Source organism: Lotus japonicus, chromosome 6, assembly GCF_012489685.1.
Source record: "Lotus japonicus ecotype B-129 chromosome 6, LjGifu_v1.2".
Lineage (NCBI taxonomy): Eukaryota > Viridiplantae > Streptophyta > Magnoliopsida > Fabales > Fabaceae > Lotus > Lotus japonicus.
Genome location: NC_080046.1, coordinates 56,599,195 through 56,624,565, shown reverse-complemented (window position 1 = coordinate 56,624,565; position 25,371 = coordinate 56,599,195). Strand labels below are relative to the sequence as shown.

The window sequence follows — 25,371 nt, the reverse complement described above, 5'->3', positions numbered from 1 at the left end:
ATTGATAAGTTTATCTTCAAAACAATATCACACCCACGTCCACAGTGAGAAAATAATAAAAATGAGAGAAATGGTGGATATGATAGTTGATGTGATAAGAAAATAATTGATAATTAAGAAGTAAAATACAGTGATAATTAGATGGAGAAATAAAAAAGTTGAATAAATCAAAATGTTTGTATAAACTGATGTGAACTGTGAAGTTGTGAAAGTAGTCGCAATGAGAAGAAAAAGCCGCCCCACCAACCCTTATGAGTCAACAATCAACATCTTCATTTTCAAAAAATAAAAAACAATCAACATCTTCGCCCACCCCATTTAATAATGTGTTTTCATATTCTAAATAATGCAACTCTGCTTCCTATAAATACCACCCTCAACTCTGCTCATAAACCACACAAGCAACCAACATTTTCTTATTCTCTCAATACATACCAGTTTCATTCTCCTCTTGTGTTAAATTAAATTCCCCTTTCATTCTATCATGGGTGTTTTCACTTTCCAGGATGAGACTACCTCCACTGTTGCCCCAGCTAGGCTTTACAAAGCTCTCACCATAGATGGTGATTCCATCATCCCAAAGGTTCTTCCAGGCTTCAAAAGTGTTGAAATTGTTAAAGGAAATGGCAGTGCCGGAACCATCAAGAAGATCACTTTCGAGGAAGGTCAGCACAATATGACTAACTCTATATGTCACTTAATTTAATATATATGATCTACATAAACATATATACTCTATAGTCTATAGTATATGACACGTATCATGCATTATCAGTTGATCTAATGAAATCATTATATTGATCTGCAAATTAACCAGTAATTCATATTAACGCAGATGGCAAAACCAAGGACCTGTTGCACAAAATTGAATCAATTGATGAGGCCAATTTCGGATACAGCTACAGCATCATTGGAGGTTCTGACCTTCCAGACACAGTGGAGAAGATCTCATTTGAGGCCAAATTGGTTGCAGGGCCTGATGGAGGTTCCATTGCAAAGCTCACAGTGAACTACCACACCAAAGGTGACGCTAGCCCCTCTGAAGAGGAGATCAAGGCTGGCAAGGCCAAGGGTGATGGTCTTTTCAAGGCGGTCGAGGGTTACGTTTTGGCCAACCCTGATTACAACTAAAGCCTCTCTAACTCAAAGTGCTTGCTTATAGATGGTGTGATCCATCACATATTGTTCAGTGTGTTCAATTTGGCTGTCAATATGATTTCCTTTTTTATTTTCTTTGCTTTTGCTGCGGAGTTGTGAGATTCCATATTGTCTATGAGTGTTGTACCTCCCTTCATCAATAAATAAAGGAAAATGCTTGGTTTTATTGAAAGTCTGGTTGACAAAAGAATGAAATATATATCAAAGTCTCAAAGAAAAGCACGCACTTCCCTTCAATAATGAAGTATCTGTTTGTGTAATTGTTTTGTGTCGGTTTGAGGATAACTGGGTGAATTTGGACAAGTACTAAAAATACAAAGATATGTGAGCTATATGTGCTGGTATTGAGTCATTGGATGCACCCTGTGTATCGTATTTTAAATAATGCAAAACAATTTGGTTACACTTTGGATATGTCATTTTAATTCAGGTCAAGCACATAATGCGTATGCCCCCTTAAACTACTCACCTATCTGGACTCTCCCCAACTGCTGAATAGGACAGCTATTTATTTTAGTAGCAGTCTGTGAACGGATACTGTTTTTTTCAACTTCATAATGCAGAAACCTGTTGGCAGATTTGGAGTTTTATTAGGGATAGGAAATTTGTATTTTGATTCATGTATAACCATGATATTCACTAAAAATATGCTCCAACTCCCAATAATTAAAAATATGCTCCAATGGTAATAGATATTGGTGGGAGTATGTATTTGACATTACACACTCTCATTGGAGATGCTCTAATGTTTTGCTTATAAAAATAATAATGCAGAAAACTATGAGAATGTGTGTAAAAAAGCTACTTTAATTCCACGCTTAACCACAAAGAGAGAAATGAAAAAAAAAAATTAGATAGATGGTGTAATAGGAACAGGTGATGATTATAGTGGATGTGAGTGAGATATTAAAAAAAATTAGTGAAAATAAAATGTAAAAGAAAGTGGGTGTGAATAAATATAAATTCATAAAAATTTGTGACTCCAATCACAATGGGGAGGTGATGGCTTCTGCCCTGTCTTTTTTGTAGTAAGGCTCTATTACAACCACACATAATTTATATGGATTAAATTTAGAGTAGTGCTATTGAGCACGAGAGAATTGTGCACGAGAGTGCACGAGCATCATTTAGTGGCGGTTTGAACCGCCACTAATTTTCGGTGCCAGAAAAAAAAACACAAATTGTAACAATTCTGGCGGTTTAAAACCGCCACGAATATTGGGTGCCAGAAAAAACGGCAAGCGTTACAAGTTTCTGGCGGTTTCAAACCGCCAGAAACTGTCTCGTGCACATTTCACGAAAAAACTTGTCGTGCCCTTCAACATTTTCCTTAAATTTATTAAAAAATATAAGAAAATAGAACACACTGCAAATTCTTGTTAAGATGATTTTCCAAACTTAAGTATGTTTTAGTCACTAAAAACCTGAGACACGGTAGTTGCTCTCTACTGCAAATCTATGATAACTCGGTGAAATAACCTAATGAGTGTCAGTCGCAATGATTATTTAAACTTTTGAGGTTGAAAATTCAATACTTAGAAGACAAACTCTTGGGAGACATTAACATGATTGCGTCAATGGATGATGCATATGGTTAAATAAAACAAAAATTAGACCCCTGTAAAAAAAATATTTTGCAATAGATGCTTGAATTTTTTTAATTGTAATAAATCTAATTGCATACATGTCATCAATTTTCACAAGTGAGCACCTCAAGTGGTGAGTTTAGTTAGCTCACGATTGACTATGTGAACTTTCCGCATCAGCATTAGTCCCTCTAAAATATTTTAGTCACTTCCAGACTCCCCTCTTCTTCCTTCTTCATTTTCCTCCACAACCAACACACTAGCGTTAGTTCTCTTGATTCATCAAAAAGTGATTAATTCCATTTTTGGTCCTTTAACTTTTATGATGATTGTTTTAGTTCGCCAGTAATTTTTTGAGCAGATTCAGTCCATCATCTTTTTAATCATTGTAAATCAAGTCCCTTTATCATTACTATTCTACTTAAAACCCTAAAATTCTCATTTTCTAGAAAGAAAAAAAATCACAAGTTGAATTAATTTGATCACTGTAGACATTACATAGCCAATTCTAATGGTTATAATTGGAGCAACTTGGGTGGTTGGGAGGTGTACGGTGTTTATGGGACTTGTAATGTTGATTACTATGGATCATATGGGAATGGGCAGTATTTTTGGCTTGGTGCTGCTCCATACGTACCAGTTTCTAATAGTTGGGTTCGAACCACCTCTGAGCGTGTTGGCCCAGGGATCTCGTGACTAGTCGCCATGCACGTTGCGTTTGGGGCTTGAGCATGGAAAGGAGGTGGGGAGTGATCAAGCTCATGTTGGGATGGACGATCTAGGAAATGGGGAGATTCAAGTCAAGGGGTCAAACGTGGGGTTTGGTCAAGTCCTTCGTGGAGTGGGGGATTTGGAAAAGGGTCAACCCCAGTCTCTGGGTGTCGGAGAGTCTTTATCGACTGTGGGGGCTTCGTCTTCTACACAAGCATCAGTTGATGTGGGGGATGGTTTGCAAAATTTGAAGACGACGCCCAGCCCAACGGGGAAGGATGGTGGGTCACGACGTGGTCGCCCTAAAGGAAGCCACAATAAGGGGGTTGAGCCGCCGCGAGATTTCCTCGAGCCCGTCGCTGGCGAGGATGGGAGTTACTACTAGGGCGAAGAGAATTTGGCTAGTTGGTAAGGAACTTGGGTTGCGTCCTAGAGGCTCAGAAGCTCTTATGCTTAAGGGTTTAGAAGCTCAGGTTAGGCGAGATCACCCTAATTTGATTTAGGGTTGTCTTGCTTTGGGGGTTGTTTGGTTGATTTTGTGTGTTTAGCCTTGTTTGTCTCACTTAGTTTATACTTATGTTGCAATTTTCTCATTAATAAAATTTTGATTTAAAAAAAACAAACTATTAAAGTCTCTATTTCCCATCTCTTAAAACCCTAAATTCATATCATACACAATCCTTCAAATTTTAACAATTTTTCATTATTACTTTTACCTTTTAACTTTTAAATTGTATCATATATAAAATTCTTCATAAACCCTAAAATATTAGGAAAACGTGAAGAAATTTTCTGCTTATGAAAATTGAGAGATGGGTCAATTTTCCTAATTTGACCCAGTCTCCTTCCCATCCACCTCCGGCCACCGCGTCTCTGCTCCGTCCGGCTCTCAGGTAATGTTTCTGCGTCCTCTGACCTCTGTTCCTCAGTTTCCCTTTCTCTCATCTTCCAAAGGCTTGTTTCTTCTCTTACTGTTGATTCTTACAAGTTACAACCTTCTGTTCCTTCTCCTTTTTCCTCTGTTACTGTTTGCTTAAATCTCTGTTTTCTTTCCCCTTTTTAGTGCAAGTGGCATTGGCACTCAACTTGACTACACTACATTGGGATTGGATGATTAGTTATTTAGATTAAATTCTACTCTTTAGACTTGAATTTTTCATCATGTTTTGGTAATTGGTATGTAATATGCTCAATTAGAGTATGAGACTTAATATCTATCTAGTATCTATTATCTATTGAACCTTTGTTATGATATTTGCTATTATATCTATGATATTGAGTCTATATTTGATGATATAAGTTGTTATTAGTTAGCAGAATTTTTATTAGTTGTATTGTATAATTGCATTACGCAGGTTTTTAAATATGTGTTTGTATAATTGCATAATTAAGGCCGCCATGGCATCCACCATATATGGTGGTATTTTGGCTTTCCGCCATGGAGTGCCGTTATTGATAACACTGTACCTAAGTTTGTTTTTTAGTTCTTTGGTTAGCATAGTGAGTTTAGCTTGTTCTTTTGTTACTCATTTGATTTGTGTAGCTTATTCTCTTGTTCAATTATGTTTTTTGGCATATTGTTTAAATTAATCCAATGTTTTAAACTATATCTCTGTTCATGAGAATTAAATTGATTTTCGTAGCATAGAAATTGTCATTCTCATATGTATAATTATATACAATTTTTGGAATCTGATTATGCAATCCACTTTGATTCAGGAATATGCCAGAAAAGAAGCCAGTGGTTGGGTTGACATGGCAACCGCAGTTGCCAGTTTCATCTTCATTAAAAGCCACAGATGGATCCCATATAAAAACTCAAATCGGGGCATCAAGAAGCACTGTTTGGAAACCCACTTCAGAGCTGGCTGATGGCCTTTTTGCTCCTCCAAATGATCCTAGAAAATTGAACAAGTTACTGAGAAAACAAGTTAAAGATACTGCTGGGAAAAATTGGTATGCATTAGATTGTTCTCTCAATCCTCATTTTCTGAACACAAGCAGGGTTTGGATTTCGTTGGTTGTTTATCTATTAATTTTACACTGGTTAGCTGGTTATAGTGGTAGTAACATTTTCTTTAAAAAAATGTGTGGGTCCAAAGCCTTAAATCACTAAACTATATAAAAGGAGGCATAGGAGGAGTAATGCACCAGATCAGATCATGAGGTGCAATGCTGCTTATCATAATTAGGAGAGAGAAGGGCCAAACTAACTGTCTTGTGGGGAGTGTGTGTGGATCTGTCTAATGAGACTCAGAGTATAAGCATGGAAGGGGTAGGGAGGCTGAGGTAGGCTGGGAAATTGGGAGTGACTCAGTCTCTCAAATTGCTTTGGATAGCTCTTGTATACAACTCACTATCGATATCATTTGATCCAAGGCCAAATGCATCTATCTTCATTTCATTTACATAAGCAATATCTTCATGTCAATTTTATTCAGTTATTTTTTCCCTTGATTTTTCTTTTTCTCTTGGTTGGAAACTATAAAATGGATTAAATATTTATCTAAATATATTGAAATCTCTGTCAGGTTCAACATGCCGGCTCAAACCATCACCCTTGAGTTGCAGAAAGATCTCAAGTTATTGAAGGTGCTTTTTAGTATTAACATCTCTCTGCCTTTTTATACACTTTTTCGTTCTACATTGTATACATTAGCAAGTTAAACTTTCATGCAATGGATATGTACATTTGAGGGTGGGTGAACACACAAACTTGAATGTATCCCGTCAATTTGTGTCATGCTATCTAATCTTGTTTTGGTACACCGCTCTTATCTTGAAACAGTTGAGGGGTGCCATTGATCCCAAGCGTCACTACAAGAAGGGTGATTCAAAATCAAAGACACTTCCCAAGTATTTCCAGGCAAGTTCATTTTTGTATACTACTACTATGTTGATCATTGACAAGCATATGCTTCAATATAGATTTGCTACATCAAATATGGTTAGCTTTAATTTTTGGATCATTGGAATATCATCAGATGGGAACAGTTGTAGATTCTCCATTGGACTTCTTCTCAGGAAGATTAACAAAGAAGGAGAGGAGAGCATCATTAGCAGATGAGCTGCTTGCTGATCAAAACCTTGTAGCCTATAGGTAAGATAGGCAGTGAAGTATATAATTGTCTGCTTAAATAGACAATGCCTCTCAATGAAAATAGAAACTTGTTCATGCACTTTCCTATGCTCGTCAGGCTACTTACTCGTTGTTTATCAACTTTTTTCTAGGAAGCGGAAGGTTCGAGAAATTGAAGAACAAAACAAACCAGCTGGGAATGAAAATTGGAAGATTAAAGGCAGGAGTTCCCGGAAGCGAGCAAAAGAAAAGAGGAATCGCTGAATTTCCACCCTTTTTAAGATGTAGACACTCTCCTAAATGCTTTGATCAGTTTAGAATTATTATCATTATTTGAAAATATCCTAGTTATCTGTAAAACCTATTGATGCTGCATTTTTCCTTGTAACATTTTGGTGTGGCCATTGTCTTCAGTCTCAATCTGCTGCATGGCAATTCTCTTTCTACTTCACCCCTTTGTATATTAATGGTTGATAATCTTAATTATTAAAGGATACTATATAATGAAGTGAAAAACAATTACATTTTATCAAATATCAAATAGGAGTATATAAATAACAAGAACAAGGTTTGAATGTTGCGTGGGCACGTGGGAGAAAAACTTCAAGGGTAGGCCAAAGCCATACCTTTTTCATACAATGAGTTAATTTGTGTCTTGGTTACAAAGTTTAGAACCACAATATCTTCCATTCATTTATAGGCTTCACAATCATGCCACGAACAATGCTAGCAAATTAGCTCAGGAGATCATCTAATATTACAGTTTCACTTTTGGTCATTGTATTGATAGCCATGCCTAGTTTATTTGACCACCAAAGACTACATATGGCATGTTTGGCGGTGGAAAGAGTAAGATTTTCCAGGCTCAAATCTTACCTTATTTTTTTTGGTGCTTTAAATCTTACCTTATGCATCTCCCTTTTTCTTCCTACATGATTCTTGACAATAAATAAAGAATAAAAATTCGCAAGACTTCTTTTTGTGTATGCAATTCTAGGTGGCATATTAAAGTTGATTTTTTTATTCTTTATTTCTTATGCCTCAAGTTTTATTTTAAATTCCCACAAACATAAATATGGACTCATCATTTATTTTATAAATGGAGATAAGTTACACACTAATTTGGGGCCATATATAAGTGTTAGAATTATGAGTTTACTCTCTAAGAAACTTCAATCACTGATTAAAAAATCATTCGTCAATAAAGCAAATACATATACATAACAAATAAATTTGTTAAAATATATTCCCATTTTCAAATCTTTTACTTTTAAATTTCCCTAATCTAAAGAACTCGCCTTCAAAAAGTATCATAATACAACCTTCTAAGCGTTCATCTAACATTTGGTGCATTCCTATTCACAATACCCCATAATCATAAAGATCAAAAGAAAAAGAACTTTTCTTTCTAAAAGTTGTTCTTTTTATTATGCATGGTTTGATCTTTTTGTAGTTGCTGAGATAATGCTATGGCAAGACAAAAAGTTATCAGCTGCGGTTCTCCTAGCTATGTGCTGCTATTGAGTCATTGGATCGATGTACCATGTGTATCCTATTTTAAATAATGCAAAAAAATTTGGTTAGACTTTGGATATGTATAATTTTAATTCAGGTCAAGGCGTCAAGCACATAATGCCCACGCCCCCCTTAAACTACTCACCTATCTGGACTCTCCCCAACTGCTGAATAAGACAGCTATTTATTTAGTAGCAGTCTGTGAACAGGTATTGTTTTTTTCAACTTCATAATGCAGAAAACTAGGAGAATATTGTGTAAAAAACTCATTCACCCTTAAAAAAAATTGTATACTTATTTGTGTATGAATATTTACTCATGAAAAACATACCGAAAAAGTTTGATTCACACTTTATTTTTCACTCACATCTAGAGGGAGGTGGGAATAGATAGAAATAAAAAATATGATGAATAATTGATAGGAAAAAGAAAAAAGTGAAGAGAAAGCGTGGAAATAAAATACAAGAGACAGTAGGGTGTAAATCAAAACCCAATAGGTATGTGTTCATGTGTGCGTGAGAGTTCATTATTTGCTCAAACAATTCTACATCAGCATACATTAACTAAACAAAACTGCAATAAACTATACACCAAATTTTTTATATGAAATTTGATTATTCAATAAATAAAGCATTTAACAACTTGACAATTCATCATCGAGAAGGATCTTGTTCCTTCTAAAGTCGAAGCATTTGATTTGACTGTACTTCATTTATTAATATGATATTTCGGAATTGCGTAAGTGAAGCTCCTACTCCTAGCAACCTGTGACGCCTATATAAAATGCCATATCCACAATCCAAAAATTCACACTGTGCAAAGCAACATACTCACCATATATCAGATTCCTTATCAATATTTTGTCTCGTGTGAGAAAATCATGGGTGTTATCACTACTGGAAGTGAGCGTGTTTCGGCTGTTGCTCCTGCAAGACTATACAAAGCCATCGTCCTGGATTTTAGCAATGTCTTCCCAAAAGCCATACCAAATGTTGAGAGTGTTGAAATTATTGAAGGAGATGGAGGGCCAGGGTCCATTAAGAAGTTCAGTTTAACTGATGGTAAAACAACTATTTAACTACACGTTCATACATGTGTTTGTACACACTAAAGCTTTCACTCATTCATGGTGCATATGTTTGAGTTTGTGCCAGTAGAATGCAGTTATTCATTTTGTATATGTATGATATGATTAGGTTTGGGATCCGTGAAGCACAAGGTAGATATGGTTGACCCAGAAAACTACGTGTACCACTATACCATAATTGAAGGCAAAGCTTTATTAGACCAATTGGAGAAGATCTCTTATGAGTACAAATCTATGGCAAGTCCTGATGGAGGCTCCATTATTAAGTGCACAACCAAATACTATACCAAAGGAGATGCGCAGCTTCCAGATGAGTTTCTGAAGGCTATCAAGGAAATCTCTGATAGGTCCACTAAGGCTGTTGAGGATTATCTTTTGGCTAATCCTGATTACAACTAAAACAAACAACTTATCACAGATCCGTTGTTAATTATGAGGAAGAGTCCTTCTTGTCGTCTCTGTTGTCATGTTTTTATGAACATTTGGATTTGATTTGAATTTTGAGATATAGGTGTGGGATTATGGCTTGCATACACTTACTATGTAAAAAGATGAAATTAGTAATATTTCTCTTATATAGTTCTCTGCATCCCCTTTACTGTGTACAGTTGACAAGGAGCTCAAACTATGCAACAATGTAACACATTCAGAGAAAGAAAAGGGAGAAAATAATGAACTTTTATTGGAAATTTCGTGTAAACACACTTGTTATCTCCTTACTAGTGTTTCCCCATGTTTTGAGTTAATATGGTTTACATATCCTGTTTTGTAGCTTGTTTGCCCTGTTTTTCTCTGCTCTTCTGGGAGCAACTTTCAACGGTTGTTCCATTATAAGTTGTATCACATCCATCTAGAACAGAAGATCAAAGTTCTGTGGACGGCGATTAATATTAGTGGACTCACAGTGCAGTCTTGGGTTGATTTGATTTGAGTGTAATAAAAGTGTAACTAAACTACATAAATCATCAACTTACCTGTTACTCTTACTTCAGACAGCTAGTTTTAGGAAGACTTCAAAAAGAGTCTTCAATGCAACTTACCCACAGCACTTGAGAGATGGTAAAATAAAAGTATAAACATTCCTATCAATCCCAATTTCTAAGTAAGGATATAAGTTAAAATAATCGTGAACTATTGCAACCAAATTATAACATGTTTATGAAGCTAGCTTGTATAACAAAATTATCGTTAAAAATGATCTACCATTAATTATATAAACGAGACAAACTCAAAAGTACATAACACCAGTTAGAGGCAAATCTTGAACCGAATACCCTACAAAATGCGATGATAAGTAATTTCTGCCGTGGCTATTTTTTTCTTTCATCAGGGGCAAAAAGCATAGTGTGTAAAGCATATTACTTACATCCATACATCCAGTCAGCAGAATTCGCTAAAAGACAAAATGTGGATCAATATTCTTGCAGAGCGTACAGCTTGACTTCAGCAGCCAATGGGGCCACGTTAGTATCTCTAAATTTTTCTCTTCAAAACACCGAAGAGCTAGCAACTCTTAGGCAGCACCCACTGGAACATTGTCCGATACAATCTGCAAGAGAACCATCGTTTCAGAAAGGCACCCAAGACTAAGCAAATCAACAACACAAGACAGCATTTTCTTTTTTAGAGTAATGGTTATTATCAGAATTAATAATCCCAACACTATTTAAAACATGAATTAATCATATATATTTCCTTGGTTTTATTTTAAATTAATCGAATATGTGATGTATCACATGTTCTCTGTTCACTTGTAGGTACCCCAGCAGTGCTATATCGGAGACCGTCCACAAAATTTTAAAAACTTTGTATGGTGAAACTAGAACATATGATAATTGCTACATATTAGAACGTTCCTCCGCATGAAGTGTTTTATTTGCTTCAACTGTTTTTTAAATGTTGACTTCCTAGTTCAGCAACAATTTAATAATATAAGTATAAATAGTACACATTTGTTGACAATATGCTATACCTCCATCAGAAGAAGTTCATAAAGATAAGACCTTAATCGCCAAATATTGAATGGAGTTAAATGAATTAAGAAGCAAAACAAAGATGTAACCCTAAAACTTATATAATCTACTTTCCAAAACAATACCTGAGATATATATTCCTTGACCTTGTCAATGATGGGTCCATCTGAAGCTCTCTCGGCGAGTTCATAAAATATAGTATTGCCTTCAGGACCACTAACTTTGTCCTTCTGTAAATACCTGCAAAGAAAAAGAGAATTTAGGAATCACACGTTAGTTCATTGCTTTTTGGTGGAAACTAAGGTGCCTCAAAGTGCACTCAATCTTGTAATTTAAATCCATCACATTAAACAATTCTCACCTTTGCTGAACAAGCAGTTCCAACGCTTGCTTAATGTTTCCAAGGACAGGATGACTCACATCATCTTCATTCAAACCCATCCTCCTCATTTGGCTCCACAGACTTTCTGCAATACACTCACCAGAAGGAGTTCCATTATGTTAAAGCAAAACTTACAAATTACCATTGAAACTTGTAAAAAGCAGAACCTTGTATGCATTACATTTATCTAGAGACCTCAAAGTGAAGTATTGACTTCCTTGAGTTTAACAGGTGCATAAGCATACAGATATATTATCTTAGCATTAAGACACCAAAACTGCAATTATACCTTCGGGAATTTTGCCACCAGCAAGATATACAATACTAATTATGACAAACGTGAATCCAGACAGATGCGCAGTATTCACATCTACTACATATTTTTCATATACATCAGGAGGAAGTTGACTTATGAGAACATATGATTTGGCCTCAGCAACACCTGAAAGAATGCAAGATTATAACTTAGAGAAGAATGTAGATGGAAACTAAAAACTAAAACATACTAAGGGATGCAGAATTGCAGACATATATGAACAAGTACTATAAATGTATATATGCACAACATATTTGAAGATTAAAAACTAGTTAAAAGAAAACTGAGTATTCTCTACTTTCTAACCATTGCTAGGTGGAAGTTCTATGAGGACACAGTTCTTCAAACGATGTTTTACATATTAACCGATTGTCCCCGAAGGATAGCTCAAGTGGTACGAGCAAGGGACATAAGGGTTGGGTGGGATTAAGGGTGAAGGGTCCAGGGTTCGAACCCTGAGGAGGACTAATTTACTAACATTTACTAACAACTAACATTTGCCTATCATAAAAAAAAACATATTAACCGATTGAAAATATTAATTAGAGTAGCATGATGATAAGTGTAGGCAGAAATATACATTCAGTCAATTCATAACTTAGAAGTAGACCCAAATTTGCAATCCAAATTCACAACATTAGATAAAATATAATGACAATCCAAATTCATAACTATGTTAAATCATAAACACAAAATAACTATATATGCAATCAATCCAGCCTGTATTATTGTTTCATATTTTTCTTCATATGAAAATGACTTAAATGCTCACTTTGCTGCGAAAGCTGTGTCTGAGTTTTGGACGACGGGAGTGACCTCTTAAGCTCTCTCATCTCATAGCCAAAAACGACGGAAAGCTTATCTTTAGCTTCATTGATAACGAAAGTCGGAAGGCTACGCTGATGATAGTTCTTTGTGACCAGCTGAGTGAGTTCTTCTCTCTTAATCGGGCACCCGGAATTGTGATGGGTTTTGAAAAGCATGTAGCGGATTACTTCTCCAACAAGTTTATCCTTCTCCTAAAAACAGCAAATCAAAGTCCTAAAACGTTTGCATTTTTTGAAGAGTATGTAGTGAGAATAAAGGAACAATGAATGAATGTACCTCCTTTGAAATTCCAAATTGGGAGAAATCTTCTGCGTTATTCGCCATTCTGCAAGCATTAGCATTATTAGCAAACTCATGACGATAAATTGCATGTTAAATTTCAATCCTATTCCTACCCAAGTTTCAGTACTTAGAAGCAAGTAATTACTATTGAGCAATGAGATTCAATGCATATCATAATCGAAGGATCAAGTTGATTGGGGACAATCAGAACGTACTTGTGGCTGTGCTGTGCGATTGGGTTGTGGAATGGTGACGGTTTCTTCGTCGGAGTTAGGCCGCGAAGGAGCCGGCGGCCTGGGAATCTGTGGTGGAGGAACGAGCGCAAGATGCGAACGGAGTCGGATGTGCTGCGCGACGGAGACGAAAATGGGTTTCCGGCGGTTACTGCGTCGTTCAGGGGGTGGCTGCCGACGGTGGAGTGTGCCTGTTTTGGTTTAGGGTTCAGTGTTTCTGGACTCACGACGGAGATGGTCCCTCGCGCAATCGTTTTCACTTCTTTTTCTCCAACGACGCCGTTTTTATCTTATTTGAGAGGGAAATATTGCTTACCCAAAAAGAAGGAGGGAAATATTAAACGAGCTACATATAAAAGGGATTTTATTTTTCAAATTCCTCTGCAATTTCGAGTTGAGTAAAACTATTATAGAGGGTAAAGTTCTTCTTAATAAGTATTTAATAAAGTTACATCCACAATAACTCAAACCTAATACATCTACTTAAACTAGAACAATTATGTATCAGTTGATCTACGCGTTTTGTGATCCACAAGAGCTATTATCATGTGATAGTTCATTTTTCTATCATTAGTAATCATAATACAAGTGGGAATTCAAGAAGTAAAAACAAGTAAAAATTCTTTAAATTTTAAATATTGCTTAAAATTAAAATTAATGTTTCAAATTGGTTTGTTTATAACTTTTGTAAATACAGAGTGAAAGCCCAAAACAAAACCAAACTAAACAAGAGAAGAAACACCAAATAAATTCTCGTGGTGTCTAATATGAGTTATGCAAAAAAGTGTTACACACTATACTCCCAAAGAATATTATTGTCATACATGGAAACAGGGCGGGGCAAGTTTAAGTTTCTCCAACTCGGCCCTGTTAAAAGTGGTGCAGGTTCAGTGGCGGGTTTGTTTTGTAGACGTCGGGGATGAAAATACAAATCACAAACTCATTAATTAATGTGGAGTTTGAGGAAACGTGCAGGAAAATTGTGTCCTCCTTAATCTTAAATATTTTTACTTAACCCTATGAGTAAAATACACTCACCCCTCTCAAGGTTTGCAAGAATGACACTCCACCCAATTTTTTTTTAAAATCTACACTCCACCCCATTTTTTATAAAGGCAAAATTTAGTGACGAAAACAAATTCGTCACTAATAAAAAATAATTACTAATTAGTGAAAATTTAAATAAATTTAATGCATATACACTATCATACATTAATTTATAAAAATAATTTTACTGAATTAAATTTAAAAAAACTATCAACTCTGTCTGTTAAGTCCACGTCCCATCTATCTCCAAATCATATTTCTCACCACAAACGGTCACCACCAAGCCTTTGCTCTCTTTAACATGGCGACCACCGTCCCAGAATGTGAAACCCCATGGCACCACCATGCCTCAAAGTTTTGTTGCGACTTGAACCCCAGAACGTGAATCGCACATCCTCAAAGCCACTTGTTCAACTACTTATTGTGAACTTCACCTCTTTAAGTTGTGAGTGAACGCTCTGTTGGTTTAAGATGTTGTTGGATTTTGTTAAAAACGGTGTTCCACCGCATCGTTGGGTTCTAATAACCTCCGATCCACTTCATATTTCTTAATTTTGTTTCCCTATTTTCTTCACCTATTTGTGTTACTTTTTGGGTCTACAATCCAATTTTGAAAATTGGAGGTATAAATAGATTATTTTGATTAAAATTGAATTAATATCAAATATGAAAACACAAGCATGTTTCATTATGTTCGAGATATGGTTTGTAAACCGGTCAAGTGTGCTATTGCAAAATTTACATTGTGAATTTAAGGAGGAAGAACGCGATTGAGAGAATGGGGAGGACTGTGATGTTTTCCATTTTAAATTTATTGGAATATATTAAAAATATTTTTTAAAATTATTGATTAACAAATTAAATAATAACTAATTATTAATGAAGAATATTTTTCGTCACTAAATTTGCCTCTATATAAAATGGGGTGGAGTGTAGATTTTAGATAAGAATAGGGTGGAGTGTAATTCTAACAAACCTTGAGGGGGGAGAGTGTACTTTACTCTAACCCTATTAACATTTGTTTATATTCAATAAAAATGCATTTAAAGAATGGGGATGCTCATAGGGATAATCAGTCACAGACAATGTTCTGAAAACCGGACCGGACCGGCCGGTCCAACCGGTTCGACCGGGAACCGGACCCAGTACCGGTCCGGAACACCTCTAAAACCGACTGTGCAGAGAACCGTAAATGAACCGTGAAAACTGGCCGAACCGGTAAAAACCGCGGGTTGGTCGGTTTTTTCGGTTCTGTTAAAGTTGCTAAAACTACGTCGTTTTGGAGTAAATTTGGCACAACCTACTTGTTTCAGCCCCAAACGACGTCGTTTAGATTATGATTTTCGAAAAAAAAACCAAAAAAGTAGAAAATAGAAATGCAGAGTTTGAAGTTTGGTGGCTCAAAGTTGCTGAAAGTGTATCTTCCACAGTTCCACGTTCATCTTGCACCATTGCTAGAATCCTAATTTGATGAACTAACATGGTGGGGGTGGTGTTAGATCTGATGCTCCATTTGAAGAACGATCTCACTTGTACAAAGAAATAAATCAGAATCGATGATGTGGTCATGTGGAGTATATGATAGAAGATGATGAACCAGTAAAGAGAGAAAGAGATGGTAGTGTGCAATGGTTGACGGCCAAGGAACCAACAGCAAAAAAATTATAGGGTTTGATAGAAGATGGCTTTTTTATTTAAAGATTTAAGTGGGCTCCAACATCTCCTTTTGCTTAATGGGCTTCAAACTTTAACCTTTAATTTACTTTCTTATATATATTCATATTCGTATATATGTATTTCAAAACTCTTCAAAATAACCGTATCATTTTTTAAAAAAGTTATAATATTTTCTAAAAAGTTAAAATTAATGTTACACTACTTTTTTTTTTAACAATGCCACACTACTTTTTTTTTTGAAACTAACAATGCTACACTACTTACTGTTTATATATGTAATTAAAATATGTATTTTAAAATAATGCTCTCTTTCAATAATATTATGTAATTTTTGAAATTTATATATAAGTAGGTATATTTAATTAATATTTACTTTTAAGGTTCGACCTCGGTTCAACCCCGGTTCGACCTTTAAACCTTAAACCAGTGCCTCGACCGGTTCGATGGCCGGTCCGGTTTTCAGAACATTGGTGACAGACACAATAGCCTCCTAACAAGGCCCACGGCCCAACAGACAACCGGCAAAGACAAATCTGGCTCAGCAGGCAGCCACCTCCCTCGATTCCTCTTCCGACGCGACGCCAATTATCTGCAGCGGAATCAGACGATGTCAACAACAAGGGGACACCAAGACAAATGCGACACTCTGCAGCGGGCGCTAGAGGACTGCCACCGTCGTATCCCCTCCGGCCTCGCTCGCGACTCCGCGTGCCGCCACATCAACCACGCCCTCGCCATGTGCCTCGTCTCTCTAGCCTGCCCTCACGAAATCGAAGCTGTGCGCACCCTTTGCTCCAGCACCGGCACCTCCCTCAAGCGCCATCAATGCCAACAAGCTCAGCTCTCTCTCTCCCTCTGCCTCTCTTCTCTCCCCTCTCCCCCCAACAACAACAACTCATAGCCCCTATCCTTCACAATAAACTTTCTGTTGTAAGTTTCCAAATATTTTTCATTTTATTTTCAATTTCCTATAGAACATGCATATGATTGACAACTACAACAAAAACCAAATGTTTCGGCCATTAAGTGTGTGTTTGGTTTTCACTTCACACACGCTATCCAAGACAGTTTTAACTGAAAACACAAATTCCAATGTGCGAATGTGAATTTGTAACTTCCGTTGGGTTGAAAGTGCTTTCGAGTTGATCTCAACTGAAATCTAAACACACCCTTAAATAGGACAACCTTGACTTTGACATTACTTCAAGTGTTCACTGTAATTTGTTCTGCTAATACTAGGATACTTGAACTTTCTATTTGTTTCCTAGTTAAGGCTAAGATTTTTGTGGCTAAGAACAATAGGTGGTGTTGGATTGAATTGCAGGTGAGGAATTTTGAACTTACAGATCCAACCTCCTCATTTAAGTTTAGGTACGGCTCTCCTACAAATAGCGGCGAGTCGTCGGTGCCCATTAAGAAGGAAACAGAAATGCAAGTAATTCATCAACATAGGGGAATGGCTTGCTTGACCTTGATACTACAAACTACACACTGTATTTAATTAGCATACTATTTGTGTGACTTCTTGATCCCATTTCATAAATTCCTGAGTACTATGGACCACAGGTTGCCTTGCTATGCTATGTCGGTTGGCTTGATGTGAAGGAGTTCATTGGAATTAATGAGGCACACAAGGACGGTCCATTTTCATAGTTTTGGCAATCGGGTAGTTGAAGAAATATTTTCAGATTTGATGCAACATCAATTAATGGCCTTTGCTCTTGAGCTATAAATATATGATCATGCAACTCTGCTATCTCACACCACCAAGTTCCAAGTTCTCTCTATATCTTCCTTACTTCAACTTTTTATCGCATTTTTCGATTTAAGGAACATGGATGCTCTCACATTCACTGAGGAGTTCGCCAGCACTGTCCAGGCAGGGAGGTTGTTCAAGGCTTTGATCCTTGACGCTCCGAACCTTCTCCCCAAGCTGATACCTCAGGCCATTAAGAATATTCAACTGGTTGAAGGCAATGGCGGCCCTGGAAGCATTCAGGAGATAACCGTTGCTCAAGGCTAGTTTCAACTGCAACATCTTACTTTAGTTTTTTACTTATTATGATTATTATTAATTTATTAGGATCTCCTGGTAGTTTTCAAACAGAAATGAATGGTTAATAAAGCAATTGTTCTGCCTTCAATGCAGGTGCTGACATTAAACACTTGAAGCACAAAATTGATGCATTAGACAAAGAGAACTTCACATATAGCTACAAAGTGATCGAGGGAGATATCCCAGAAAAGATCGAGACGATTTCGCATGAGATCAAGATTGAACCTACTGCAGAGGGAGGTAGCAAGGTCAAGAATGTTACGAAGTATCATCCCAAACCAGGTGCTGCTATCAAAGAAGAGGATTTCAAGGCTGCTAGGGAAGAAGCCTTGGGTGTGCTCAAGGTAGTGGACGCCTACCTTGTCGCAAACCCAGATGCTTATGCTTGAAGTGATCTTATAAGGCACCTTTGCTTTATTACATTTACAATTATATTATGATGATGTACTTTCAGTATGGCCTTTAGTTTACTTTGAAGCCAAATATCATTTGGCTAATAATAAAATTATATGTATGAGTTACTATGTTTAAGTTATATCATATGGCCTTTAGTTTACTTTGTGTTAATAATAGAGCTTATTTCTAAAACCATAGACAGCAATCAATACTCCACTAGACAAAAGATCTTCTAATACAAGTAATCACACTACGAGTGTTGCACAAATAATTAAACCAAGTTTTAGATTGCATTTTTATTTGGTTCTTCAAGATGAATACAAGCCCTCATGAGAGAAGTCATCATCCATCCTCAGGTAGTTAACATTTGATTTGACAGACTTGGACAGTTACCTACTTTCCTATGTCTCAAAGTCCTTGTGCAATTTTAAAAGCAGCTGATTGAGTAGAGCAATGGTCTATTATGAACTCGATAAATAATATTTGTTAAAACTAGTTCTGATTTCGTCTATGCAAGAACTAAAAAAACTGCCAAGGATCGTTAAAGAATATTCATTTATACATTGTTGCCTCATGTAGTGGCATGTGGCAAAACAACACTGATCAATAATATGATATGAAACAGAATTTTGTCCTGAAAGGAGAATCATAGGATATACTTTAGTGAGGAGCACAAAATTCCCAAACAGTTTTCTAGAAAATTTCATAACTCTTCCGGCTGGCCTATATGGCTAGAAGGCCTAATCGCATCTTTACTAATTCAAAGGTCTCACAACTAAGTGAATATCAGGTTAGTTTGTTGAGATGACTGAGACAAGGAACATCTCGTCTATCTAAAAATAATCATTTTCTCGAAAATCCTTCACTAAGACTTCAAAGAGACACATAATCACAAATATAACGATCACCATGTTTTTAAATACAAGTTTGGTTGTTCATTGACATATGCATTGCTCATTTTTGCTCTCTAAGTTCTTTTACAACTTTGGGATTCTCTCACTATGCTCATTCACTAATTTGAGTGTCGGAGTGCCTTTACAAGTACTTCCACCACAGTGTCAGCGCAGCTGCACTATGCCGGAAGAACCTTTCGAGGTGGTGCACCACCACCGAAGAAAGAGAGACAACACCAATCCAGATTCAGAAAAAAACAATAACATAAACTCTCTTGTTTGCATTTGTTCAAATCTACAAGGTCACTGAATCCTATAACCTCAGTAGTAAAGAAACAGCTTCATACTTTTGCCGAACTTACAATTTTTCAATTTGATAAATGAAATCTCGAAAACATCGTCCTCCTTTGGAATTTCTTTCTTGATCTCATGCAATTTAGACCAGCACCTCAGGACAAAGAAAAGCAAATAAAGGGGTCTGCACCAGCACTTGGACATTACAAATAACAGTGTCTCAGAATCTCCTTCTTACCATATGTTCATTAAGCACTTTTAGTTCTTTAGCAGTGATTACCTAATATCACATTCTAGCATGGGTGTTTACAGTGACACAGATGAGTATCAATCTCCAGTCTCTCCAGCAAGGTTGTTCAAGGCCTTGGCCATTGATGCTCACAATCTCATTCCAAAGCTTCTGCCACAGGCTGTGAAAAGTATTGAATTCATACAGGGTGATGGCGGGGCTGGAAGCATCTTTCAAGTTAACTTTATCGAAGGCACATAGCTTTCTACCACAAACTTCAGCAAAATTTACACTTAGCATCACATTTTAAGTAAAATAGTGTGTTTGGTGTTTTAACATAGCTTGCTTTTCTTGCAGGTAGCCAAGTGAAAACTCTTGTGAACAGAGTTGATGAGATAAATGAGGACACGTTTACCTACAATTACACATTGATTGAAGGTGAAACATTGAAGGACAAGTTCACATCCATTGCTCACGAGACTAAGTTTGAGGCAGCACCTGTTGGTGGTAGCATAAGCAAGGTAACAAACAAGTATTATCTTAAAGGTGATGTTGAGATCAAAGAAGAGGAAATTAAGGCTAGCAAGGAGAAGGTTTTTGGCATTTACAAAGTTGTGGAAACCTATCTTTTGGGGAACCCTGATGTGTATGCTTGAATCATTAACTAGTCTGTTTGATGGTTGGATTATGTTTGATAATAAGGGTATGGAATGTCTGAAATTTAGGTTCCTCAAATAATTAGTACACCTGTGTTTTGCAGTGGTTTTGAATTTTTCTGTACCAAGGGAGACTTATTCTGACTTCCAGCTTAATGTTCTGATTGTGTGAGCTGAGGTGTTGCCCTGTAAGGACTGAAATTTGTGTTGAAAAGGGTTAAGTAATTGATATTACTACCATGAAAAAAATGAGGTGAGGATGCAGTCAAAGTAATGTGTATCTCTACTAAAATCAAGGCAGTACCATTTGTTTTCATAACTATCCGCGTGGTTTATGCATCAGCTAGTCTATTCCACATAACAAGAGTGAAAAAATGTGGGTCAAATTGGATTTGGATCCAACCATATCATGACATGATTATGTTAAAGTATGTGTCTATTTCTCTCCTCATACATATTTAATCAGTGAATTCTATGAAAATATATATAAAGAGATATAGACACAAATTTTTTTAAAAAAAATCTATTTTGAAAAGTTCAGCCTGTTAGCCCTGCCTGCTGAAAAATTCAAAAGCAAATGTTCATATTGATGCCGACAACAAAAAATATAGATTTCAAGTTGATATTATTTTTAATATAATTCAAGCCCTCATAGTCAAGTCAAAACAAATGTGATATTTTTGAATTGAATTTTAAGGGAACCTAAGGAGTTGCTATGTGCATTTGTTTTACCAAACTTCATATCAGTCAACTCAATAATTGTTTCAACTCATACAGTAAAATGATTTCTCCATTTTTATCTGTCAGGAAGATATGATTTTATCTCAATTAAAGTGGATAAAGTAGAATGGCAGCTATTCCTTATTGTGTCTTTCCTTTTTCTAGCCACACAAGTCTTCCATATGTAATCAAAGATTCAGGGACTATTCTTTATATGTATAGCTAACTGCTAGCATCATGTGCCAGATCCCGTAGTCTGCAAAGTGCTTGCAGTTTTGAGTATATCTGTCATTTTTTGTGTGTCTGACTCATAATAATTACACACAGACAAACTTAAATTTTGTGCTCATGATAGGTTAATCAATGGTCCAGTTGTGTACTTTTGTTCCATTGGAAGTGGAACATGTTCTCTCAAAACTCTGAGGCTAAACTCACCGTCCAGCACACAACCTAGAATTAGTGGCTGCGCCTAGGGTGGGTCAGTTTGAAAGTGGCCCACCATGGTTCACTTTGACTTTACCTGTTATTATAGGTGGACATAGTGGGTTGACCAGTAATAAATCATAAAAATTGCAGTTCAGTCCCTCCATATCTGTCTGAGAGTGTACGCATATAAGAGTTGAGAACCTGTATGGAAATAAAATAATCAAACAAGTTTCCAACATGTGAAAAAACCTGTGAGCTCTGAGGAAAACCCAGGTCGATCGTTGAGGTGTTTGTTGGACATCGCGGCCCAGGTCGATCGTTCTGCGTTTGTGTCGACGGTGAAAGACGGCGTTATTGGAGTTTTCGTCGTCGAGTAACACCGTGGGTGGCGTTGCTGGTGCGTCCGTCGAAGTGGAGGAGGAACCCTGTAATTGCGTTGAAGGATAGATCTGGGTATGTAATCAGCTTAGCTCTGTCTTCGATGGAGATTGTGATGAATCAAAAACATTTTTAGTGCCTTCTAAATCAACAACAAGTAACAATATCAGGGTCCAATATCAGTGGCAAATATCAGAAACTAACAATATCTGCATAAATAAGCATTCATGGCAACAAACCATGACTTAATCAGCTCCTCCAATTTTGTTCACAGAGGGGTGTTGTCAGGAAACGACATTCACATACCGCTACACAATTTTTTTACTCACATATCAGATCATATTTATCACTCTCAAATTAAGCAAATAAATGTCTGCTTTCTCAGGATATCATCTAAGCCTATCATCTACTGCAATTAACATTCAACTCCATAGCATCAACCTTGTCATGTATATAAAATTGCTCATGCCTATTCACCCATCAATTGCCTCACAGTTAAAAGGCAAGGCTCCCCGTTACAACATTCCACAACAAGATATATGTTTAATGTGTTAATGTGAACTCTCAATACAAAAGAACTGTCATGAAACATCTAAACATCTAAATGCCACGCATGAATACCACACAATTCAATTGCCAATTGAATGAAAAACCCACAACATAATTTCCCCAATAATTTCAGGCTATAATTTGAACAGATTCTAATCATAATTTGAGGCTATATTTTGAACCCATCTTGAACAGTACCTCCATCGAGAGTCCCTTCACATGAGTCAACAATGCGCATGCTCCTGGCTATGGTTCCGACTGAATGCCTCCATTTTCAGCAGGTTGGAATGAATTCGCGATGGTTGGAATTAAGCTCAGAGGTTGTCACAGAAGAACAACCCTTTTATCGAAGGAAAACCCGTTTAGGGTTCGTGACGTTTGCTAAAGGGAGCGTCGCGACCGACGCCGAACGTTACCGCCGGTGAACTACGACCACTGACACCGATGACGAATTTCGGAGGAGATTACGGATTACAGAGGACCGTAATGGAACGATACCATGGAATGATCTGAAAGAATGGGAAAGGGAACTGAACCAGATCAAGCTTTTCACTTTCTTATGTCTCTGATTGCAAATAATTTTTTAGTTTCCAAAATCCTCCTATATCCATTAACAGGTAACAAAGGCCAACCATTGGATCATTTAAACCTCAATCCAACGCTCAGAATTCAACTGCACCACGGTGGGTCAGTTTGACGCTAGGTGAAACCAGAATTAGTGTTAAAGAAAAGATGTTTTGATCTCTGTTATCTTAGGCTTTTGATAGGTTTAACTTTAAGATTGCAATTGGGCTTTTAGCCGTTTCGTGTTATGTTACATGATGTATTGGATCATTAAATGACATAATGACTGGTTCAAATGTTGGCAATGACCTGATTATACCAATAGCCGCCCATGTTTTTGTACAAGTTTGATTAATACTATTATGTTGAATTATGAAATAAATAACACCCTAATCAGCCACTAACATTGAAAGTCTTCAAATAAAAAATTCCAATCCTTAACTACCAAAGAAATGTTCATTTCTTCTAGCCGCAATAATCAAATTTTCAGTTTATATCAAAAGGGGTCATTCCTACGAAACCTACTTCATAGGACATAGCTATAAAATAATAAAGTGCTCGATCATTTCTGCAACACAACTCAGGATATCCAACAACACTTGCAATAACCTTGATTTTTGGTGATCATTTCTGCAATCTATACACAACTCATAACATGGGTGTCACAACTTTCACACATGATTTTTCCACCCCTGTTGCTCCATCACGCATGTTTAAGGCCTTGATCACAGACTCCAGAGCTTTGCTTCCAAAGCTCTTGCCACAGTTTATAAAAGATGTCACCTTAATCCAAGGAAATGGAGAAGCTGGAAGCATTGAGCAAATTAACTTTGCTGAAGGTTAGCAAAAAAAAACTGACATCCTTAACTTAAATAGCTTCTTTTTTTTTCCCTCCTCTATATTGCTTTAATAACTTTTTGATTTTGTTTAGTGTGGACCAAGAAAAATTTGGTTCACAAGTTAATAAGGTTTCTCTGCAAATTAATTTTAGCACATAACGGACATATTGTAAATAGCATGTACTAAATGTTAGTTGTAAAAACATGGTTCATGGGCCGTAGAATTGCAATAACTTGTTACATGTTTGATGTTTCTTTTATGCAGGCTCCCCCTTCAAATATTTGAAACACAGAATTGAGATGGTTGATAACAATAACTTGCTGTGCAACTACACTATGATTGAAGGGGATCCATTGGGAGACAAGCTTGAGTCTATAGCTTATGAGGTTAAGTTTGAGGCCACTAGTGATGGAGGTTCCCACTGTGAAATGACAAGCAAATACAATACCATTGGGGGGTATGAAGTCAGAGAGGAAGAGATAAAGGAAGGAAATGAAAGCTCCATTGGAATCTGTAAAGTTGTGGAAAAGTACCTGCTGGAGAATCCACAAGTCTATGCTTAATTATTCATTTGTTTTTGTCAAGTGTGCTGATTTTTTTATTAAAGATGAAATACAAATTTTATTCAATTTTTGAATAACAGTGTGACCCCAAATTCAGGGGCACTTGGAATGTAAAAAGTATTGAATTCATTAATAAGTCCTTAGCCTTCAAGGACATATATACTTTATGTGGTTTGCTAAAATATTTGTACTCTTGTATATTGTATAAGTAAGAGTTGGAGATTCATAGCTGTATTGGAGAGTGAAGCCATGCTTAATATAATTTTGTTATGCTTCACAGCTGGTTTGGACATTGAAGTGTGGACCACCAATGATAAGTTGATAACTTTGTCTGCATTTGAGATTTCATTTTTCATTCTTTTGTTCTTTTGGATTTTAGATACCTTGCAATAAAAATCATATAAAAGCATGGCCACCCAAATGCATGCAAAGCCAGCTTGTAAAAATATTCCTCATGATAAAGTTCAGATCTTGTTCTTGACCTAAAAAAGAAAAATTTGAGATCTTGTCACTTCTTTCTCACTTTCTGTAGAGGTGCACCACGTTTCGATCCAAAAGGGACCGAGGGTGATACACTGAAAAATTTATGGTAATAAGAATTATTTTATGCAGTTCACTTGTTTAAAGAATTGAATATTGACTTTAAGGTGAATCTTCAGCTGACCTTCCAGCAAAACCTTTTTTGTAAGATCATGCACTCATTTGTGGTCCTGAAATGATTCTCTGATCCACCAGAATTCTATCAATCTGAATGGCTTAACAAAAAGGCATTAGCATCAAGCAATAGGGAATCTGCACATGAAAGGCATTTACACCATGAGAAATAATATTGAATCATCTGATATTGGAAAGTGGAGGGTATCAAAATTGCAATGGAAACATCACATTATACATGTTCAGCAATGAAAATCCAAATGCATGTAGGGTAGTCTA

General features: G+C 36.5%; 8 protein-coding genes across 9 annotated transcripts; 7 read left to right on the top strand and 1 right to left on the bottom strand.

Moving 5' to 3' along the window:
* The first annotated feature begins 383 nt into the window (after positions 1–383).
* On the top strand, positions 384–1,324 carry LOC130722060 (class-10 pathogenesis-related protein 1-like). Its single transcript, XM_057572654.1, has 2 exons — positions 384–665; positions 836–1,324. Exons 1-2 carry the CDS (start codon positions 485–487, stop codon positions 1,129–1,131), a joined length of 477 nt encoding a protein of 158 aa, XP_057428637.1. The 5' UTR covers positions 384–484; the 3' UTR covers positions 1,132–1,324.
* A 2,874-nt stretch (positions 1,325–4,198) lies between these two features.
* On the top strand, positions 4,199–7,053 carry LOC130723229 (rRNA-processing protein fcf2-like). Its single transcript, XM_057574199.1, has 6 exons — positions 4,199–4,348; positions 5,175–5,411; positions 5,987–6,047; positions 6,244–6,321; positions 6,440–6,555; positions 6,687–7,053. The coding sequence occupies exons 1-6, from the start codon at positions 4,254–4,256 to the stop codon at positions 6,796–6,798; spliced, it is 699 nt and encodes a 232-aa protein (XP_057430182.1). The 5' UTR covers positions 4,199–4,253; the 3' UTR covers positions 6,799–7,053.
* A 214-nt stretch (positions 7,054–7,267) lies between these two features.
* LOC130723230 (major strawberry allergen Fra a 1.06-like) lies at positions 7,268–9,878 on the top strand. The gene is made up of 4 exons (XM_057574200.1): positions 7,268–7,383; positions 7,988–8,258; positions 8,798–9,110; positions 9,246–9,878. Exons 3-4 carry the CDS (start codon positions 8,930–8,932, stop codon positions 9,533–9,535), a joined length of 471 nt encoding a protein of 156 aa, XP_057430183.1. The 5' UTR covers positions 7,268–7,383; positions 7,988–8,258; positions 8,798–8,929; the 3' UTR covers positions 9,536–9,878.
* A 440-nt stretch (positions 9,879–10,318) lies between these two features.
* Positions 10,319–13,466, bottom strand: LOC130723228 (uncharacterized). The gene is made up of 7 exons (XM_057574198.1): positions 13,133–13,466; positions 12,912–12,960; positions 12,580–12,826; positions 11,781–11,933; positions 11,471–11,576; positions 11,235–11,349; positions 10,319–10,685 (listed from the first exon to the last, which is right to left on the bottom strand). Exons 2-7 carry the CDS (start codon positions 12,957–12,959, stop codon positions 10,650–10,652), a joined length of 705 nt encoding a protein of 234 aa, XP_057430181.1. The 5' UTR covers position 12,960; positions 13,133–13,466; the 3' UTR covers positions 10,319–10,649.
* A 2,736-nt stretch (positions 13,467–16,202) lies between these two features.
* On the top strand, positions 16,203–17,554 carry LOC130726176 (uncharacterized). 2 transcript variants are annotated; one of them, XM_057577404.1, is made up of 2 exons: positions 16,203–16,804; positions 17,441–17,554. In XM_057577404.1, exon 1 carries the CDS (start codon positions 16,482–16,484, stop codon positions 16,773–16,775), a length of 294 nt encoding a protein of 97 aa, XP_057433387.1. In that variant the 5' UTR covers positions 16,203–16,481; the 3' UTR covers positions 16,776–16,804; positions 17,441–17,554. The 2 variants fall into 2 exon arrangements, with proteins under 2 accessions (XP_057433387.1, XP_057433386.1); XM_057577403.1 differs by lacking the exon at positions 17,441–17,554 and adding an exon at positions 17,199–17,339 and having other exon boundaries at positions 16,210–16,804.
* Positions 17,555–17,708: 154 nt separating this feature from the next.
* On the top strand, positions 17,709–18,486 carry LOC130726174 (major strawberry allergen Fra a 1.07-like). Its single transcript, XM_057577402.1, has 2 exons — positions 17,709–17,892; positions 18,024–18,486. The coding sequence occupies exons 1-2, from the start codon at positions 17,709–17,711 to the stop codon at positions 18,317–18,319; spliced, it is 480 nt and encodes a 159-aa protein (XP_057433385.1). The 3' UTR covers positions 18,320–18,486.
* Positions 18,487–19,534: 1,048 nt separating this feature from the next.
* On the top strand, positions 19,535–20,526 carry LOC130723713 (major allergen Pru ar 1-like). The gene is made up of 2 exons (XM_057574840.1): positions 19,535–19,995; positions 20,100–20,526. Exons 1-2 carry the CDS (start codon positions 19,812–19,814, stop codon positions 20,396–20,398), a joined length of 483 nt encoding a protein of 160 aa, XP_057430823.1. The 5' UTR covers positions 19,535–19,811; the 3' UTR covers positions 20,399–20,526.
* A 3,022-nt stretch (positions 20,527–23,548) lies between these two features.
* Positions 23,549–24,774, top strand: LOC130726883 (pathogenesis-related protein STH-2-like). The gene is made up of 2 exons (XM_057578204.1): positions 23,549–23,874; positions 24,140–24,774. The coding sequence occupies exons 1-2, from the start codon at positions 23,691–23,693 to the stop codon at positions 24,436–24,438; spliced, it is 483 nt and encodes a 160-aa protein (XP_057434187.1). The 5' UTR covers positions 23,549–23,690; the 3' UTR covers positions 24,439–24,774.
* Positions 24,775–25,371: the final 597 nt, after the last annotated feature.